General features: G+C 28.6%; 3 protein-coding genes and 1 pseudogene across 3 annotated transcripts; 3 read left to right on the forward strand and 1 right to left on the reverse strand.

Annotated features, from left to right (window-relative positions):
• Nucleotides 1-954: 954 nt before the first annotated feature.
• On the forward strand, nt 955-2,914 carry LOC128951407 (NDP-glycosyltransferase YjiC-like). Its single transcript, XM_054296655.1, has 3 exons — nt 955-1,471; nt 1,838-2,566; nt 2,892-2,914. Exons 1-3 carry the CDS (start codon nt 955-957, stop codon nt 2,912-2,914), a joined length of 1,269 nt encoding a protein of 422 aa, XP_054152630.1.
• A 706-nt stretch (nt 2,915-3,620) lies between these two features.
• LOC128951408 (trypsin-1-like) lies at nt 3,621-7,567 on the reverse strand. Its single transcript, XM_054296656.1, has 3 exons — nt 7,549-7,567; nt 4,613-4,942; nt 3,621-4,531 (listed from the first exon to the last, which is right to left on the reverse strand). The coding sequence occupies exons 1-3, from the start codon at nt 7,565-7,567 to the stop codon at nt 3,621-3,623; spliced, it is 1,260 nt and encodes a 419-aa protein (XP_054152631.1).
• Nucleotides 7,568-10,489: 2,922 nt separating this feature from the next.
• LOC128951409 (NDP-glycosyltransferase YjiC-like) lies at nt 10,490-14,042 on the forward strand. Its single transcript, XM_054296657.1, has 4 exons — nt 10,490-10,979; nt 11,309-12,037; nt 13,836-13,852; nt 13,917-14,042. Exons 1-4 carry the CDS (start codon nt 10,490-10,492, stop codon nt 14,040-14,042), a joined length of 1,362 nt encoding a protein of 453 aa, XP_054152632.1.
• A 5,723-nt stretch (nt 14,043-19,765) lies between these two features.
• Nucleotides 19,766-22,286, forward strand: LOC128951410 (NDP-glycosyltransferase YjiC-like; annotated as a pseudogene).
• Nucleotides 22,287-22,818: the final 532 nt, after the last annotated feature.

Raw genomic sequence — 22,818 nt, forward strand, 5'->3', positions numbered from 1 at the left:
TTATAATAACAAAAATTTTCTCTATTTCTCTTATAAATTTTACAATATAACCTTGATAATAAATATTTTAACAATGTATATTTTAAAGCTAATTGTGCTAAAAAAATAATTATTATGTTCTATATTTATTTAATCAACTTTATTTGTTTATTGTGTTAATAAATATTGTATAATAACTACAACATTATTAATAGTTAACCAAACAAATACAGTATAATAAAATATTATGTTATAAATTGATATATTTATAAATATATTATATAATCCTATAGTACAATATTTACTCATCTTTTATAGTATTAAAAAAATTATGATCAACAATAATAATGAATAATATTTTTTTTTGTTATAAATCATTTTTATAATTATATAAAAATTAAGTGTAATTATAATTATGAATATATCTATAATTTATAGATTTTTTCTAAAGTATAATAAAATAATTTATGTTTAATTTACACCGAAAAATTTTCATATAAAAAATAATTACTATAAATAATAATACCTGTAATAATAATTATACACAAACATGCTAAACTATAATTATTTATGATATATAAAAATAAAAATTTCATTAACTTTAATGTCATCAACAAATAATTATTAGTACAATAAATACTGTATTATACACTACTATATATACATTATAATGTGATAATTATCTAAATATAACAATTATAATAATTTATTAATAGTATTTTTTTTAAAATATAATTTTCAAAAATCACTAACTAAAAATAACTCATATGTATTACTAGAAATATTCAGTAGATTATTGTTAAAAAAAATAAATAATAATAATAATAGATATTTTTAGTTTCATCTATTCTAATTTTTAAATAAATATTTTTCAAATAAAATTTTTTGATATTTCTAATTAAATAATAGCTTACAGTCTTTATAATTAAAAAATAATAATATTTTATAAATCGACACAAACCTACCCCCAAAAAAATGATTACTCTATTTATATCACTGGACGCTGTCGGACACGTCAACTCTTGCATAGGTATTGCCCAACAACTGGTCGGTGCCGGACATGACGTCTATTTTCTAATTAGTCGCCAATTTCGGGGACAACTGCAACCACATGGTATCCATGAGCTGTACTACGAGTTCGGGGATACAGATGCTGTGGAAAGTGATGATAATGATGATGAAACTATTGACGATAATCCAGCCAAACGATGGGCACAGGTATTGGCCGATGAGGGACACTTCGACGACCTGTCGACTCTCGATAAGATGATTATCATTAGAAGCAAACGATACGAAAGTTTTTGTTCAGACGCCCAACAATTAGATCCGATTATTGAGTCGACAATCGTCGACATCGGACCCGATATTATAGTTGTCGATCATTTGCTTAGTTTGCCAGCAGTTGAAGTGTCGGGTGTGCCCTGGGTTTGGTCGTGCAGTTGTAATCCATTGTTTCTTATTGATGACGATAGGACACCGCCGTTTGGCTCAGGTATGCAATTATTAATCATAATAACATGTAGTATATCAGATAAATACAGTAATATTTAAAAACAATACATTGTTGACATACACACAAAGTTGATAAAAAAATATTGTTTAAATTAAATAACTATTTTAATATTTAGTTTACAATATTTTTTTTAAAATTTGATTTTCATAAATAATTTTAATAATAACTATGTCTTTAACTAAATAAATTAATTTTTTTTATAATAAAACATTTTATAAGTTTGAATATACAGTATATTAATTATTTTAATCTACAAAACAAACATAACTTAATATGAAAATAATGAAATATATCAATACTTAATTAAGTGCTATATTTTTATATAATATTTTTTCTTTGTATTAGGATATTCAATATATGGCGATAAAAATGAGTACCAATTGTTTCGGCAAACCATTAACGATGCGGGCAGTGATGTGTGGCAACAGTTTAATGATTATTGTGTCGACAAAGGATGTGAACCGTTACCCGATTATCAATACATTCGTTTGTCACCGTTTCTCAATATATACGCCTTTCCCATTGAACTGGACTACACCGATATCAGGCCATTACCGCCGAATGTCTATCAATTTGATAATTTTATGCGAAACGATAAACTTGAGATATTTGAACTACCGGAGCAATTGCAGGACAAACCGGGAAAACTTATCTACTTTTCGTTGGGAACTATGGGTGCAATGGATGTTCAAAATATGAAACGACTGATCGCTATCCTATCCAATGTCGAGCATCGGTTTATTGTATCGAAAGGTCCGCTTCATAATGAGTATGACTTACCCGATAATATGTGGGGTCAGCAAAGTGTACCACAACTACAAGTGCTGCCATTAGTCGATCTGGTCATCACTCACGGCGGTAACAATACTGTCGGCGAAACCATGTTTTTCGGAAAACCTATGATTTTGATGCCTTTGTTCGCCGATCAGTCGGATAATGCACAGTGTGTTGAGGACAGAGGTTTCGGTGTTCGTCTCAATCTTCATAATTGTACGGAACAGGAGATTTTGTCTGCAATCGACAAACTATTAGCCGATAATCAATTGCACGAAAAATTGGCTAATATTGCACAGCGTATACAATCTGATAATAGTATAACAAAAATATCGGAAATATTTGAAAATCTAATTAATTAGTAAAATAAAATATGTTAGATATAAATAACTAATTATTGATATGCTATACTATAAAATAAGTTTAATTTTAATAAAGTATTTTAAAAAATAATAATAATTAACTACTATTAAGCTTTTCATATAAAAAAAACTTTAAAAACCTGCTAAACTATTAATGAATCATCTTTTTGTCTTAATTGCATATAATTTATAAGTTAAAGTTTTAAAAAATCATTAAATTAAAGAATTATTATAATTATATATTTATATTTGGCATTTATTAGACTTTAGATACAGTATAGAATAATAATACGATTATAGATATTAATTAGAAATTTATTTTAAAAATAACATTTAATAGTCTAAGAGAATATAAAATATTTACTATATTTATTTATGTAAATATATTTTACTATTGTTATTTTATTGTATGTTTACATTTATATTTTAGTATTACACAATAAACTGTAATATTTTAATTGCACTATTAATAAATATTATTTATATAATTTTATATTACAAATAAATAGAAGTACCATATATTACTGTATTAACTTTATAATATATAATAAAATAACAATATAATATTGAAATTGTGTAAATATAACTTAGTATTTAAAACTGTAATTTATTAATCAAGTAATTTATATATTACTTATATTTTCAAAATATACACAAAAGTAATAGACCTCTCGTGTCGGGGGAAATTATTATAAATTATTTATAAAATTTATTTATTAAACATATTTTTTTCACTACAGTATATAATATGATATACTCCAATGTATTTATATTAATAAATATTACAATAAATTTATATTACAATTACATATAATAAATTAATAATAATGGTAAACACAATACATTTTTTTATATAATAATTTTATTATTATTATACACAAACAATAAATACATTGCTATCTACTTAACGAATAATTTAATGCTAATCAAAAAAAATAATAATAAATAATTTTATTTAAAAAAAATCTATTTAATAATAATAATAATAATATTTAATTTGACGATTGATTAAAATCTTTTTGTATGTTAAGTGCAATCCAGGGAACAAAATAGGAAACACGGGTATAGACTCCGGGAAATTTAGGTTTAGCACAGCCATTGCCATAGGAAACGACACCCATTTGTACCCATCTGTCGTTGAACGGTACCAGTAGTGGTCCGCCTGAATCTCCCTGACAGGTATCCTTACCGCCCTCATCATAGCCGGCGCACAATTGTTTTTCCGATATACGGTCGGCGCCCGAAAAAATATGATCATTAGCTTCGCTGCACTTGACATTCGTAACAATAGGTACGTCTACTTCGCGCAAATCGTTGGACACTTTACCACCGAAACTGGTGGTTCCCCAACCGATTAGCATCGACTTGCGTCCAGTCAAATCCATTTTTTGCATATCCATCGATGGCAAACATATAGGTGCGACACCCGATCGCCAATTGATCTTATTCTTGAACTTGAAGAGTGCAATGTCGTTCTGGTGACGGGAACTACTGTAACCTTCGTGTACAACAATCTTATCCACGTCCTTGATTTCGCCCCTGTCCTTCAAACGGTAGGCACCGATTTTCAGCTTGAAATCTCTGGGATTCAAACTCAGACAACAATGGCCAGCAGTCATGACATACCATTCGTTGATAATAGTGCCGCCACATATGTGGGTAAAGTTACCGGTGCGCGGACTCTTGAACTGTATCTGTACGGCCCACGGCCACGACATGGGAACCGCTTCTTTGCCGCCAACAATAAAAAACGACGGTTTCGGTGGATCGTCATCGCCGACGTCCACTTCGTTTAGGGAGTTGTCGTCTATTGTATCGTTATAGCCATCGTTATCCCAATCATTACTTTCCAGTTCGCCGTCTACTCGGCCTCTGATGCCATACGGAGTCCGTATACCGCAGGCTATTGTAAATATTATTTATATTAGAAAATCTTATTATTATTTGTTAATAATAATAATAATAACAATAATATTATACTTACGGACTGACAGCTTAGGTAACGGTATCATGTCTTTGTACATTTGATTTGGACAACAGGTGCCCACTTGACTCAAACCATATATGCATTTAGATTTAGTACCCGTAGCCAGATTTGGACAGTTAAACGGATTACCCTTACAAGTGCCCGGAAAACCTTCATAAATGGCACATTTACCTGAATTACCGCTAAACAATTGGGCTACCGGTCCAAACATAATGCTAAATATGTCTTCAATAAAGTTTCCCTTATCCTCTTCATCGGCATTTGGCAATACTGATGATCCATTTCCGTTGCTATTAACGATAACATTGCACTCGACTACTACCAGTGCTAACCATTGTATTATAAGTAATAATTTGATTTTTATCATTTGATATATTATTTCAATAATAATAATTAATTCAATAATAACTATAACCACAGTTTAGTGTTACACTAAACACTAACACACAGTAATTAATTTAATTAATTGTATAATAGACTCATGCAATACAACAAAGATATGTTTAACACAATTATTGTTATTAAGTATATTTCTAATTAAAAATTTCCAAAAAATAGCAATTTTAACATTAATTTTGCTAATTGTGTAATTAAATTTATTATTTAAATATTTAGTTTAACTTTTTTCCCCTAAAAACACATACTTTAAATTAATTAATTAATTAGTTAATTTTTTAGACACTAAATATAAATTAGGTAGAGTTTAATGTTCCCTGAAAAACATATGTCATATACAATATATATGTAGATAAATATTATATAATTTTATGACTCTATCTAAATCGGGTCACAATATGCGACACCACTTATTAGTTGAATATATTTTTTAGCATTATTTTTTGGACCTATTATTATAAATATATTTTTTTATATAATAAAAACTCAGCATAAATGTCAACAATAAATAATTAAGTTATTGTTTTAATTGTTTTGTTTACCAATAATTGTTGTCCAGTTATTTTAATGATATTAAAAATTTGATTAATCATGTTAGCTAGATCATAATTGATAGGCAGTTCATGGTAATTTTTTTCAATGTCATCATCAACAAACATCTAAAATTCACTAATTATTTTAACTATATATTATTGTAAACTAATAGTCATGAAAAAATAATATTCATTTAGATAACTTAATAAAATTAATGCAATTGAAATAGTTTTTTTTCTAATTATATTGGCCTACAAATTGATCTAAAAACTCATTTAATATATTAAATGAAAAAATTGTCAATTACTTAATTAATTTCATTTATATATGAAATCAAATAATATTAATTGATACAAATATTACAAAATTTTCTAATTAATATAGTTTTATATAATTTATATAATCGTTTAATAAATAAAGTTGTTTTTATATTTTCCTAATTAATACATTAATATAATTAAGTGTATTTATCAATTCATAATTTTATAATAATAATAATAATAATAACAATTAGTATATTATATAAGTATTAATTTATTAGAAAAATAATTGTATTCATAGTTTTTGTTTGAAACAAACAACAACAACAATATTAATAATTTCAAATGTATTACAAATTTTTATTTAAATAGTGAATAATATAGTTATTATTAAAATATAAAATTATGAATGATTTAAAAACTTTAATAAAATTAGCACAGTTTTCTGATTTTATACACAATGACAATAATATAATATTTGTTAAATATATTGAAAATATTAACTTTACATATATTGAGTGTCAAAATAATGATAATTTTGATAGTAAGCTAGCTAAATTATCTGCATTTAATAAATCAGATAATACATTTTATTTGGCTACTCATATTGATAATGTAATATCAATTTATTTTAATAAATTTATTAATTTTTGTTTCGTAATTTTAATTTATTTTATATTTATGTATTATCAAATTATTTTTAAAGAAAAAATAATAATATTTTAATTTATTTAATTTATAATTAAGATAAGATTAGAAGATACTAAAAACAATATTCTAACATTATATATTTGTCATGGTGATTTAAGTTACAACATCATACGTGAACTAGCAAAATTAGTAAATTATAGGTAATATATATATATAAATAAATAAATGAATAATTATTTAATTATAATTAATTTTTATATAATTTAAATTAAAGTGCTAATTTTTTATTAAATATATATATATTTATTTATTTGTTTATTTATGGCTGTAGTGTACATAGCTTTGTATTTAAATGTGATCAAACATTTAACGATTATGTGGGTTATGTAAACAACGGTTTGATTGACCTGGGTCAATTTGGCAATAGCTATGAACAGTGTTCAAAACAATTATCATGCTATAGACCTACAAGCTTTGACTATCACTTTAATTATTTTAGTTTACTTGATAAAGATATTATACCTGATATTATCTACATTTACAATGCACTTGATAGACAAATCTGGATACTATTAATTGTGCTTGTTACAATTTTAGTCACATTAAACATAATAAATGATAATGTCTTTAATAATTTTCCTAATAATACTAATAATATTTTCAATAAAATAACAACTGTGCTGGATTATATTTTCTTATATTTTATTCCATTAATAACAAACAAAATTTATCATAAAGTAAAAATTAATTCTCTATACATAATATGGTTACTATTTCTAATACCATTACTGGCAATCATTAACAATGAATTAATTAAAAACATTGTTATCAGGTTTGTTATCATATATATATTATAGTATAATAATTATTATTTGACATTAATTGTTATTTGTAATTTTTTTTGTAATTTTCTTTTTTTATTTAAAAAAAAATTAATAAATTACATTAAATTCTAGACCAACATATTCTATTGATACAATTGACGATCTACTAGAAATCAACAATGTAATTTATGCACCATCAAATTGGGAAGCTAACATTACAGTTTTACATGAATTGCGTAATGTTAAACTAGATAAAAACAATTATGACCATGATGATGATTTGTCATTGTACGATAAATTTGATCGACTATACAAACGTATTCAGATAATTGATTCGCAATTTATACCAAACTATCTTGATGATTTTAATAAACTAAACAAATTGCAATTTGTACGCAAACATCGTAGGGAAGTATTAATAGCACCCGAATATTTTGCAACGAAATATGAAAAAATTACACATTTGCCGACACACAGTGGACAACCCTATTTTCCATTATATACGACGCCATTTTGTCATCATGCTAGCAAATTTAAATTTACCAATATCACTTATCGACTGTTAGTTAAATTTATTTTTTTTACAATAATATAGCTAATTATCCTATTTTTGTTGTCTATAGTATTTCCAATTTAATTGAATCCTCTATAAGTACATATTGGTACAACAAGTTTGATATGGAAATTAATTATGTTATATTAAATGCACTTGAAAACTATGATCAACAATTATTTAAAAACATTTACTACGATGATAATAATGATTATGATGATGATTATATACCCTATGATTCATTAATAAGCATGGTACATTTGCAATCGTTATTCTATATTATTACATATTTTATGTTTGGTTTAATATTATTGGTTATCATTGAAATAATATTCAATAAATATTTCATTTAAAATGATATAATCTACTATAATATAATATATAATTATTAATTTAAAAATAATTTTTGCAATTAACTAGTTGTTTTTTAATTTATTTTAAAATACTTTATTTTAATTTTAATAAAACACATAAAATATTAAACTAAAGTTTTTTTTTAAAAGTCTTTTATTGATTTTATTTTAACAACTTTCATATTATTATTATTATTAAAATAATAATTATGTGGCTTATAAAATATTTTTTATCAATTATAAAATAATATCTATCATAATTTATTTTAAATATTAACAACAACAACAATTTAAATATTTATTTTATAGCAAAAAATTATATAGTCGTGCAATATAGATTAATGATATTTAATCTTTATTATAATAATAATAAAATACATTTATAATTTGTACAAATAGTTATTTATTTAACATTATAATTAAGAAAAAACATTTATTTATTATTTTATTTAAATAAAAATAATAATATCCTATTATTATCATTATAAAAGCATTTAATAATTATAATTATTACATAATTATGAGCAAAGTTATGTCTAATTAACACATACACACAGAATGTGATCCAAAATAAATTATTTGAATATATTTTTGGATATATTACTAATATTAAAAACTATATGAAAAATTGTTAATGAAAATAAATAAATAAATACTAATTTATTAGGTATATTATTGATTTTTTTTTGTTTTGCAATTATAGTTGCCAACATGTGAACATTAGATTTTGATATAATTAATTTTTTTGAGTTATATACTTTGATTAATTATGTTAACTATAATATAATATTATAGATACTGTATATGAATAGATAGGCAGTTCCTTATAATTTGTTGTTGGTGCTAAAATTTTATTATTTAAAAAAATAATATTTTCTACTGTAATATATTATAAATTTATATTAAAACTTAATAATAAAATTAATGAAATTACAAAAAATAGTTTTTTTTAATTATAGCATTTGGGAGTGGTCTATTATATGGTGTTGGGATTAGTCAATAATGACAATACATTTGACTTATTAAAATATTTTAGCATTGATTTAGCAAAGTCATTATTAGTGTCTTGATTTTCAACTAAATAAATTATTTTGTCGGTTTAACGCTTATAACTGGGACTTAGTATGTCCACCGAAGTTGACCAGTGGACGCTATTTCCGAAATTTTATTATAACTATAAATAACTATTTGTTAGGTTAGAAACTATAAAAACTTATAAATAACTATTTCAGTTATTTTGAAAAATATAAACATTAAATTGTAAAATATTGCTCAAATATATGTAAAAACAAAAAGTAATAGTTATATAAATTATATAAAATGCTTAAACTGTTATCAACTCATATTATTTTTTTAACAATAGAAATAATTAGTTTATTTATATAAATCATTTTTGTAAATATGCTGAAAACAAGTGAATTATATATCAGTTGAAATATTTATAAGAAAATAAATAACTATTTCAATAACTATTTGGCTTTTATGACAACTATATACAACTATTTAATACAGTTTAAATAACTATTTTAACAACTATTTGACGTTTTTTAGCAACTATTATAACAACTATTTAATAGAGTATAAAAAATTATTAATCAATACACTAGTCATTATAAAAGTGAAAGCTATGTATTTACAGTTCAAATTTATATCTATAAATATAAATATAAATTAGTGATTAGTATTATATTAATCATATAAAATCAAGTGATTATCTAATAATTTATAAAGAAAAAAAAGTTTTTTAAACTGCTACTAAATATAAGATATTAGTATTTATAGATAATTATATCGGGTACAGTAATTATCTTTGATTAGGAGTGATTCACATATTACATTCGCACTTAGGGGGGGGGGAGTGGATGAGCGAACTTTTCAAAATAGGATGAGAGAGAGAGAGAGGATATTTATTTAGTAATATTTTAATAATATTTTATTTTATTAGGAGTGGGAGGTAGAGACATATTAAAGTAATTTTTTTTATTAAATGACTACATGTGAACAATTGTAAATATACGGGGATCTAAATTTGTTTTAAAAATACGAACGTAAATATGAATCAGCCCTAATAAAAGATAATTACTGTACCCGATATAATTATCTGTAAATATATTATAATTATTTGTAAACATATTATAAATATCTGTAAATATATTATAAATATCTTATTTTTATAAGCAGTTAATAAGATTTTTTTTTCCATAAATCTATATTTTAATTTAATAAATAATTAGTTTTATACTGTTCTAAAGCTATTAAAAAAGCTAAAAATAATATTATCAATAATAATGACCCGAAAAAGTATGTCTGTCCTGTTTATACCGGTCGACTCTGTCGGTCATGTAAACTCTTGTATCGGTATTGGTCAACAATTGACCAGATCGGGACATAAGGTTACGTTTATGATTACACCTCAATGGACGGGAAAATTGGAAAAATACGGTTTTCAAGAGTTACACTATAATATACGTGGCGATACAATAAGTGCCGATGAAGATCCGGCCAAACTGTGGGCAAAAACAGTCAAAGATGAGGGATGTTTTCTGGATGAACCCACCATTAATAAGATGGTCGGCATTAAGACCTTGAGATTTAAAGAGTTTTGTCAAATGGCCCGCCAATTGGATCCCATTATTGTGGATAATATTGCTACAGTCAGACCAGATTTGATAGTATTAGACCAGATTGTTGGCTATCCAGCAGTTGAACAGTCGGGTGTGCCATGGATTTGGTCGTGCAGTTGTAATCCATTGTTTTTGTTTGATGACATCCGGACACCACCATTTGGATCAGGTATGCTATTATTGGTATTATTATTAATATTATTACATAATTAACTATTTAATAATAAACAATAGTAGTATAAAATTAATAAATTATTCTATAAATTATTTTTAATTAATTTTTATTTCTATATTAATAAATATCTAATTTTTTAAAAAAAAAATAATAAGTTATTTAAAAATATCTGTTTACTATTTATATAATATAAATATCGATAAAATTTATAAGTTATACTATATTTATTGCATATCTATATTACATTATATTTATAAAGATCTGATTAAAACTATTTTAAACTTTCAGTTTAAAAAAATAATTTACTTTTTGTTTATATTCAGGTTATTCAATAAACGGTAACAAAAATCAATGGCAAATATATAGGCAAACTGTTAACGACGCAACCCGTCAACAATGGCAACAGTTTAACGACTATTTTAATAGTAAAGGCTGTAAACCATTAGCCGATTGTGAATACTTTCATCTGTCGCCATATTTGAATATATATCCCTTTCCCATTGAACTGGACTACACTGATATTAGACCATTGCCTACAAATGTCCATAGATTTGATAATTTTATGCGAAATGAAAAGATAGATAAGTTTGAAATACCGGAACAATTGTGTGACAAACCGGGAAAACTCATCTACTTTTCATTGGGATCTATGGGTGCCATTGATGTCGACAATATGAAACGTCTGGCAACTATACTATCGAAATCAAACAATAGGTTTATTGTATCGAAAGGTCCGCTTCATAATGAGTATGACTTACCCGAAAACATGTGGGGTCAACAAAGTGTACCACAACTACAAGTACTTCCATTAGTCGATCTGGTCATAACACACGGCGGCAACAATACTATTACCGAAACCATGTATTTCGGTAAACCTATGATTGTTTTACCACTGTTTGTCGATCAGTTCGATAACGCACAGTGTGTTGAGGACAGAGGTTTCGGTGTCCGACTAAACCTTCATTCGTGTACCGAAAATGAGATGTTGTCGGCAATCGATAAACTATTAGCCGATAATCAATTGCATGAAAAGTTGGCTAATATTGCACAACGTATTCAATTGGAGAATAGTTTATCAAAATTGCCAAAAATATTTGAAAATTTAGTTTTTAATGACAAAACAACTATTAATTCAAATAATAATTATTAAATTAATTAGATAATGCTTTTTAATATTTTTATTTTTATAAAGATTATTTTCTTAAAATTTAGTTTCTTATGTATAGATTTATTGATGATAACTTAATAAATATAGTTAAAATATTGTAATATATTGTTTTTTTTTGCTAAATACTTAACAAATTTCAATTATTAATTTTTATTTAATAATTAATTGTTTTATTATATTAGTTTTTATATATATTATTAATATATATATATATATATATATATATATATATTTATAAAAATATTTTGCATTTTATTATTAATTATTTTTATATTACTTTATCGATATTTTCTAAATTATATTACAATTGTTTATTTCTCAATAGATATTTATAATTTTGTTTATTTATCTATTATATTAAATGACCATTAAATGACAATTATTAATTATTTAATTAAATAAATAAATATATTATTGTTTTCTATTTATTTAATAATAATTGTTAACAGCTTTGCCTATTTGTCTAACATGTATTATGATATAATTTTTTTAGTTATATGGTTTGATTAATTATGTTAGCCATATATATGATTAGATATGCGGCTATTCATAATTTTTATTGTCGATATTGTTAATATTTTTTAGTTATATTATATAAGAAATTTATAATCAAAAAAAAATATTCATAAAACAATATTCATTTCACAAAAATAAACTTAAATAATAAAATTATAAATAGTTTTGTCTTTTTAAAATTATAGTGCTGGGAGTAGTCAATAATGACAATACACTGATTAAAATATTTTGCCATTGAGTTTAAATTAATTTATATATAGTATATATAATTTTTAAAAATTGTAATAATTGTTTTTTTTGTTATAAAATATTAATTAGAAAAAATAAATAAAACAAACAGAATTCAGTTTATGTACTCATTTGTGGAGTCTTTGAATATTCAATAAATTATATTAAAATTATATTTTATTTATCAAAAATCTATAACTAAATGGCAATCATTGGTTTACATCACTTTACACTTTATAAAATAATATTTCACATAAACAAACAAGTACAAATTTTAAAAAAAATATTTAGGGGCTGTTCACATATTACGCTTGCACTTTTGAAGAAATCTAGACCCCTCCCTCCCTTATATTAGCAATTTTTCGACTGTTATCATTTAAAAAAATTACGTCCGAATGTCCTTAACCGCTACCCCCGCCCCCCACCACAAGAAATAAACTATTATCTAAATGCGAACGTTCTTAAAGTCTCTACCCCTCGCCTCCCCCTCGTTCGCAAAAGTTTGCTTTGACTAACCCCTCTACCCTCAAGTACGAACGTAATATGTGAACCATCCCTTATGATTTTATTTTATCATTGATACACTACTTACAGTTTAATTTTTAAAAGTGCAAATTTTGTACTGTATTTTTCAGTGCAAATATAGTGCAAATTTATTACAATAACATATAATGATATATATTATATAGTAATCTATATATAGAAATAAAAATTAGTGATTAGTATTAAATATTAAAGATATAAAATCATGTGATTATAAAATCAAGTGATCATCTAATCTATAGATTAATAAAATATAGACTTTTAATTAATGAAAGATAATTACTGTAATGTATATATAATTATCTATAAATATCTTATTTTATTAGCAGTTAATAAGTTTTATTTATAAATCTATATAATTCTTCATAAATTGTTGCGGTTGTGTTGTCTTTAAGGGACTTCCCAACCACAGGTAGTTTTGTTATGATTAGTTAGATCGGTCAATAGGACAGTAATTGTCTTAATTGACCGGTCAGTACACTGCGTGGGTCGGTATGAGACCAGTACTCGACACTCCAACTAATCAAAGTAACAGTTGTCTCGCGTGGGTCCGATTGAGACCAACAACTGATTGTAGTATCAACTGGTCGGCCAGTAATTGACTTAACAGTTGATGATAGGATTGCTTGAATGCCACGGTGTGTGTCACTCAAACAATAGACAGATCTGCAGTAGTGGTGACCCGAGTTAGGCCAGGGAGGAGATCCTAATATACTTGAATGACTTCTAGACTTCAGAGTTCAGAGTTCAGTTGACCAGAGGAACAGTAGATGAACTAGTGATGTGACGTTTCAATGACTTTAATCACAATTAATATTAATTCACTTTATTTAATAATAAGATAAAAATGTATGAATACAAGGGTTGTTAACTGTAGGTATTATAAGCACATGTAGTTGAGTGTAATGGTATGAATTACTGTATAAAATGTCAGTACAGTTTGGCGGTTAGGTATACACTCTCTATCAATGGTAGTGTAGCAGTACATTGGGTTTTTATAGTGTGTGAGGTACAGGTATGTGATGGTATTAAATGGGTAGCTATTGGTCAGTTCAAATAAAAGACAGTTGGACGGTTAGATCGGTCTAATGGTGCCAATAGGATGACCTAAATGACCGATCATACCAGGAATAGGTGTAAATGGATAGTTGTCGGCAATAAAAGTACTTAAATATAATATGGAATGCACTTAAAAATAGGTATCAATTAAAAGGTAAATAAAAATAGATATTCAAAATTATAGCTAAAAGTAATATAATAGATATCCTCAACACTCCCCCGCGTTTTAAGACTGATCCCGGAGGAAGTATGGTTCCAGTTGTCCGACGTGGATCAGGAAGGGTTCGGATGAGTCGTTGTATCGTTTAATATGCGCGTTGACTGGTCCAGGGATTGATGTCACGGTGAATGGTCCTTCATATTTCGGTGATAGCTTTTTGACATCCGGGCGATTGTATGGTATGCGCCGTTTAACGAGTTGTCCAACCTTTAGATCGATCGGGTGGTGACTCTTGTCATACGCTGCTTTAGTTCTTGCTTTGATGAGATCTGTACGGTGTTTGGCCAGTCTTCTGGCTTCATGTATGTCGGTTTGGGTATTCAATGTGTCTGTTCCATACATTAGGTACGAAGGTGTGAATTCAGTGACTGTATGAATAGTGTTGTTATAGTTATCGGTCACTCCTTTCAGTAATGTTGTCCATTTTCGGCGAGGGTTAGCCAATAAAGCGATTGACAATCCTTTTTTGACCGATCCGTTGACCCTCTCATTTGTACCATTTGACTGCGGATGATATGTAGACGTAAATAGATGTCTGATATTGTTATTAGTTAGGAATCTCTTGAGTTCTTTTGACTTGAATGTCTTAAAGTTGTCGGTTAATATAGCGTCAGGTGCGCGGCCAGTTGTTTTAATTAGATCGGTCAACACTGATATACATGCTTGAGCCGAATTAGTTGGCGTGGCTTTAGTCCAAATATATCGCGAGTGGTGATCGATAACGACTTGTATGTATTTGTGTCTTGAATTGGTCGCTTCACTGCCCATAACTATGGTATCCATAGCGATGAGTTTCAGCGGAAGGTCTGGTGTCGGTAATGGCTGTAGTTCACCATATGGTGTATGATTCGCTGGTTTTGCCAGTTGACAGATATGACATGACTTGACATACTGTTTAATATCGTATATCATTGATGGCCAGTAATAATGTTGTTTGATTTGCTTAGTGGTGATACGGATTCCTGGATGACCACTATTGTCGTGCGCTTGTTCTAATAATGGATATACTAGACTCGGAGGTATGATGGATAGAGTTCGGCCATACTTGGGGATGGTATACAGTTCATCCAAATTAGTTGAATGGAAGACCGATCGATTATCAGATGTTGATTTCGGTAGTGTTTGATCGGTCGATGTTACCACTCGAACTGGTTCTTCATATACCGCGTTAGCTTCGGTGTCCTGTATTTGATGTTGCAATATGACTTGATCACGTATAAAATAATTAATAGGTGCGCGGGACAAGGCGTCGACGTGAGCCATCTGAGATCCGGGTTTATGTATAACCTCAAAGGTATACAGACTAAGCTCTTCAGACCATCTGAAAAGTCGTTTTTTAGTAGATTGAAAATTAATAAGCCATTTGAGGGCCTTGTGGTCTGTGTATAGTTTGAAGTTGACTCCTTCCAAGTATATACGGAAGTATCGTATAGAGTCAAACACTGCTAGACATTCCAATTCGGTAACTGTGTAGCGTGATTCGGCGTCAGCGAGTTTACGTGAGTAATAACCGATCGGTCGGTCATTTTGGATAAGTATTCCGGCGATTCCTATTGTTGATGCATCGGTATGTAATTCGATAGGTTGGTTGGGATCATATATAGCCCGAACCGGTTCCGATGCCATCAATTCCTTGAGTTTGTCGAACGATTGTTGGTGTTGATCGGTCCACAGGAAGTCCTTTGATTTAGATTTTTTCATTAGTTGAGTCAGTGGAGCAGTTATAGTTGCAAAATCAGGAATATATTCTCTTAAATAGTTGGCCAGTCCATGAAAGCGTTGAACTCCCTTTTGATCGGTCGGCGTCGGGAAGTCCATTATGGCTTTGATTTTAGAATCGGGTGGTCGAACGGATTGACCATCGATATGATGTCCTAAAAATTCGATGTTATGTTTATCAAACTCACATTTTTCTTGTTTGAGGCGAGCGTTATTGAGAGCCAGGCGTTTGAATACTTCAGCCAATATGTTGTCGTGATGCTCCTGAGTTTTAGCGTAGATTATTATGTCGTCGAGGTATGAGATTACGCCATTGTTGTGTAAGTCGCCTAAAATCTTACGGACGACTCGGTGGAACGTTGCAGGGCTGTTCTTCAGTCCAAACGGTAGAACGGTCCACTCGTAGTGGCCGTCGCGGGTTACGAATGCTGTTTTGGTAATATCTTCGGGAGCAACGGCTACCTGCCAGTAACCCGAAGCAAAGTCAAGCTTAGAAAAGATGACCGATCCTTGTAGTCGATCGATAACGTCTGCGATGACTGGTAGAGGTGTCTTATCAGCAACGGTTACCGAATTGAGTCGACGGTAGTCAATACACAAACGAAAGGTGCCGTCTTTTTTGGGCGCCAAAGTAATCGGTGCTGCGTATGGGCTAACGCTTTCCCGAATTAGACCTTTTTCTAGGAGATCTTTTACTTGACGTGCAGTCTCAGCTGCCATTTGATGGGATTGACGGTATGGTCGCTGTGCGATTGGCTGTTGGTCTGTCAAAATGATTCGATGCTGTTCGATGTTAATGAGGCCTAAATCAGTAGAATCGGCGGCAAAAATATGTTTATACTCATTAACGAGTTGTTCAGCTTTTGTTGGTATTGTTCGAACTGATCGGTCATTTGATCGATCAGTTATAGCGTTTGTTATAAGATGACAGTGATGTCCGTTTGAAGTCCGTTGTGTGAAGTAATGTCTATCTTTAGACCATTTGTATGACACTGTCTTGTCATGGGTGTCGATGATAATACCAAAATGTCCGAGAGATTCAAGTGATAGAAGTAATGTATAAGCAAATCCATCGAGTATTTGCGATCGGATTGTTTTTGTCATTCGATTGATGGTAAGTCTGAATGAAACTTCACCGATGGTGCGGACCGATCCTCTCGCCAGATCGATCGATGTCCAATGTTTACGATTGATGTGAAGTTTAAGATGATTCGCTACATGTAATGGCATAATATTTACAGTAGATCCAGGGTCGGCAAATGCGGAGAGTTCGAATCGTCCTATTCGACCAGGAATTAAGATAATTTCTCGTGAATCAGATGCTGATGCCATAGTTTGATGACGGATAAAATGATTAGCTGATGCTTGAGATGGTTGTGGAGCGATGGCTGATCCATTATCATTTTGAGGTGCTGTTGGTTTATAAGGGCAATCCTTATGGAAATGCCATGATGTTAGACCACGGTCTCGGCAGATCCTACATGAATAAGGCGGTCGATTTTTATTTGATCGGTCATTTCGATGGTTAGGGTTAGGCCTTTTTGACCGATCATTGGACTTGTCCTGTGTAAAGTGAGAGCGAGGCTTGTGTTGATGGTACGATTGTTTTGTTTTATCGGCTTCGATGTCCTGAGCCATCTCTAACCAAGCATTAGTACTTTGAAATCTTCGGCCGTAAAAGTATTCTTTGTATTCGTGTTGTAAGCCTTCTGTGAGCAGATTAGCTCTTTGAGAGTCTGTATATCCAGTAACGCGACGAAGAAGTTTCATTTTTTCGTCGTAATATGTCTTCATCGGTTCATTACGCTGTTGCCGTCGGCGGGTGGCTCCTACTTCTGGAGGTATATCGCAATGCGAGTACCGATCGGTCAATAGTTGTTTGACTTTATCCCATTTAATGCAGGGATCGATCAGTATGTCTGATCCGAAATAGTTCGCGGCGTCATCGATGAGAAATTCCATAATGTGGTCGACTTTACGGTCATCAGTATATGTACGGTAAGCCCTTTCAAACATTTGGAGGAATGCTTCTACTTTAAGAGTTGAGTCCTGAGCACCACTGAATTTAGGAACTTTGAGAGTAATTTTAGTGGCCATGTGTTGGACGGTCGGATCGACGGATAGGTTTTGCATAGCCGTCGCCATTGTATTGTCGGTAGAAGTAGATGTGCTTTGAGTTGCAGGCGCTGCTGCGTTGCTCGTATTATCGTCAACCATGTTGTCTGTATTGATAATTTCTTGATTCGGTTCGATGGTATAGCGTGTTCCGTGTCTTGTGAATCCTGTAGCGTTAAGAGTAGTCATTCAGCGTAGATAGGGATCAATATTGTGATCCTGCCGACTGCGCCAATTTGTTGCGGTTGTGTTGTCTTTAAGGGACTTCCCAACCACAGGTAGTTTTGTTATGATTAGTTAGATCGGTCAATAGGACAGTAATTGTCTTAATTGACCGGTCAGTACACTGCGTGGGTCGGTATGAGACCAGTACTCGACACTCCAACTAATCAAAGTAACAGTTGTCTCGCGTGGGTCCGATTGAGACCAACAACTGATTGTAGTATCAACTGGTCGGCCAGTAATTGACTTAACAGTTGATGATAGGATTGCTTGAATGCCACGGTGTGTGTCACTCAAACAATAGACAGATCTGCAGTAGTGGTGACCCGAGTTAGGCCAGGGAGGAGATCCTAATATACTTGAATGACTTCTAGACTTCAGAGTTCAGAGTTCAGTTGACCAGAGGAACAGTAGATGAACTAGTGATGTGACGTTTCAATGACTTTAATCACAATTAATATTAATTCACTTTATTTAATAATAAGATAAAAATGTATGAATACAAGGGTTGTTAACTGTAGGTATTATAAGCACATGTAGTTGAGTGTAATGGTATGAATTACTGTATAAAATGTCAGTACAGTTTGGCGGTTAGGTATACACTCTCTATCAATGGTAGTGTAGCAGTACATTGGGTTTTTATAGTGTGTGAGGTACAGGTATGTGATGGTATTAAATGGGTAGCTATTGGTCAGTTCAAATAAAAGACAGTTGGACGGTTAGATCGGTCTAATGGTGCCAATAGGATGACCTAAATGACCGATCATACCAGGAATAGGTGTAAATGGATAGTTGTCGGCAATAAAAGTACTTAAATATAATATGGAATGCACTTAAAAATAGGTATCAATTAAAAGGTAAATAAAAATAGATATTCAAAATTATAGCTAAAAGTAATATAATAGATATCCTCAACAAAATTATTAGTTTTATACTATTTTTAAATCTAATACTAATAAAGTAATAATAATAATAATGACCCGAAAAAGTATGTCTGTCCTGTTTATACCGGTCGACGCCGTCGGTCATGTAAACTCTTGCATCGGTATTGGTCAACAATTGACCAGATCGGGACATAAGGTTACGTTTTTGATTACTCATCAATGGACCGGAAAACTTGAAAAATACGGTTTTCAAGAACTATATTATGATATACGTGGCGATCAAATCAGTGCCGATGAAGATCCGGCCAAACTGTGGGCAAAGGCAATGAAAGATGAGGGATGTTTTCGGGATGAACCCACCATTAATAAGATGGTTGGCATTAAAACCATACGTGTTAAAGAGTTTTGTCTGATGGCCAGACAATTGGATCCAATTATTGTGGATACTATTGCCACAGTCAGACCCGATCTGATAGTTTTAGACCAGATTGTTGGCTATCCATCAGTTGAACAGTCGGGTGTGCCATGGATTTGGTCGTGCAGTTGTAATCCATTGCTTTTGTTTGATGACAACCGGACACCACCATTTGGATCAGGTATGCTATTACTCGTATTATTATTATTATTACATAATTAATTATTTAATAATTATCTTTATTATTAAACAATAATATTTATAAAATTAATATATTATTATTTTATATCATTGTTATTATTATTTTTAATTAAATTAATATTAATTTTTATATATTAATAACATATACAAACAAACAGAAACATTTGCTTTCATTCAATATAAAAATGTCAAAATTTTGATTAATTAGTTATTAAATATCTGTCTAATGTTAAAATAATATAAATATTGATTTATACTTAAAAATTATAACTTATACTATATTTATTGAATATTTATATTACAAGATATTTATAAAAATCTCATTAAAACTATTTTAAACTTTCAATTTAAATAAATAAATAATTAACTTTTTCTTTATATTCAGGTTATTCAATAAACGGTAACAAAAATCAATGGCAAATATATCGGCAAACTGTTAACGACGCAACCCGTCAACAATGGCAACAGTTTAACGACTATTTTATTAGTAAAGGCTGTAAACCGTTACCCGATTGTGAATACTTTCATCCGTCACCGTATTTGAATATATATCCCTTTCCCATTGAACTGGACTACACTGATATTAGACCATTGCCTGCAAATGTCCATAGATTTGATAATTTTATGCGAAATGAAAAGATAGATAAGTTTAAAGTACCGGAACAATTACGTGACAAACCGGGAAAACTCATTTACTTTTCATTGGGATCTATGGGTGCCATTGATGTCGACAATATGAAACGTCTGGCAACTATACTATCGAAATCAAACAATAGGTTTATTGTATCGAAAGGTCCGCTTCATAATGAGTATGACTTACCAGACAACATGTGGGGTCAACAAAGTGTACCACAACTACAAGTACTTCCATTAGTCGATCTGGTCATAACACACGGCGGCAACAATACTATTACCGAAACCATGTATTTCGGTAAACCTATGATTGTATTACCACTGTTTGTCGATCAGTTCGATAACGCACAGTGTGTTGAGGACAGAGGTTTCGGTGTACGACTAAACCTTCACTCGTGTACCGAAAATGAGATGTTGTCGGCAATCGATAAACTATTAGCTGATAATCAATTGCATGAAAAGTTGGCTAATATTGCACAACGTATTCAATCGGATAATAGTTTATCAAAATTGCCAAAAATATTTGAAAATTTAGTTTTTAATGACAAAACAACTATTAATTCAAATAATAATTATTCAATTAATTAATTAGTTAATGTTTTATTAAAATTTAGTTTTTTTTGTATAGATTTATTAATAACTTAACTTAATAAAATTAATTGAAACTTTAATAAAAATTATTATTATGCATAAAGTATTGCAGTACATTTTTTTATTGCTAAATACTTACAAAATTAGATTAGATAAGCGGTTCCTCCTAGTTATTGTTTTTCATAGTGAAATATATAAAAATTTATTATTAAAAAAATATTTTTTTTAAATGTATTATATTTATAATCAAAGAATATTCATAAAACAATATTCATTTTACAAAAATAAATTTAATAATATAATAGTTTTGTCTTTTTTTATTTCTAGTGTTAGGAGTAATCAATAATAATGACAGTAGAAAAATATTGATTTATATGAAATATTGAAAACATAAAAATATTTTAGCATTAAGTTTAAATAAATTTAATTTTATTATGAAAATAGTTAATTCGTTTTTTACTAATTAAATTAATTTATAAACAGTATTTAGAAAAATTGTAATACTTGTAAAAACAAATATTACAATATTTTCTATTTAATTTAAGTTTAATTATTTACTAAATAAAGTTGTTTTAGATTTATTTTTTAAATTAAGTTCATAGATTAATATTAATTTAATCAATCAATAATTTTATAATACTATATAATACTGTAATTATGTCTATAATATTGTATTAATATATTGATAGTATTATTACTAATTTTATTATACAAAAAAAAATTATCAAAAAATCTTTTATTTTAAGTCTATTTTATAAGAATTATTATTTATATAATATTAGAAATAATAACAAATTTAATATTTAAAAAATCATAAATGCTAAGTTGTCATATAACTTGTTTATAGAAAATAAATAAATAAAAAGTAATTTATTAAATATAAAAACTAGTTTAATGTAGTTAAATACTCAAACAAAAAATACTTAATTACATCAATATAAAAATACAGTAATTATATTTTAACAAAACAATTAAAAAATTAATTATATTTCTATTTAAACAAAAAAAAATAAGTAATAAATTTTATTAATTAGTGCAAAATAATTTATGCGAATTTAAAAGAAACATAAGTTTGAAACTATCGGAACTATTGAGTGACAAATAAGGAAAACTCATTTACTTCCGATAACATACAGTGTGTTGAGGACAGGGGTTTAGGTGTCCGACTAAATGTTCATTTGTAGACCAAATATGAGATGTTGTCGGCAATCGATAAACTATTAGCCGATAATCAATTGCATAAGAAATTGGTTAATATTGCACAACGTATTCAATTATAATAGATAATAGTTTATCAAAATTGCCAAAAATATTTGAAA

Source organism: Oppia nitens, unplaced genomic scaffold (genome assembly GCF_028296485.1).
Source record: "Oppia nitens isolate AA-2021 unplaced genomic scaffold, nextdenovo-longstitch-racon4-pilon3 scaffold1_pilon_pilon_pilon, whole genome shotgun sequence".
NCBI lineage: Eukaryota > Metazoa > Arthropoda > Arachnida > Sarcoptiformes > Oppiidae > Oppia > Oppia nitens.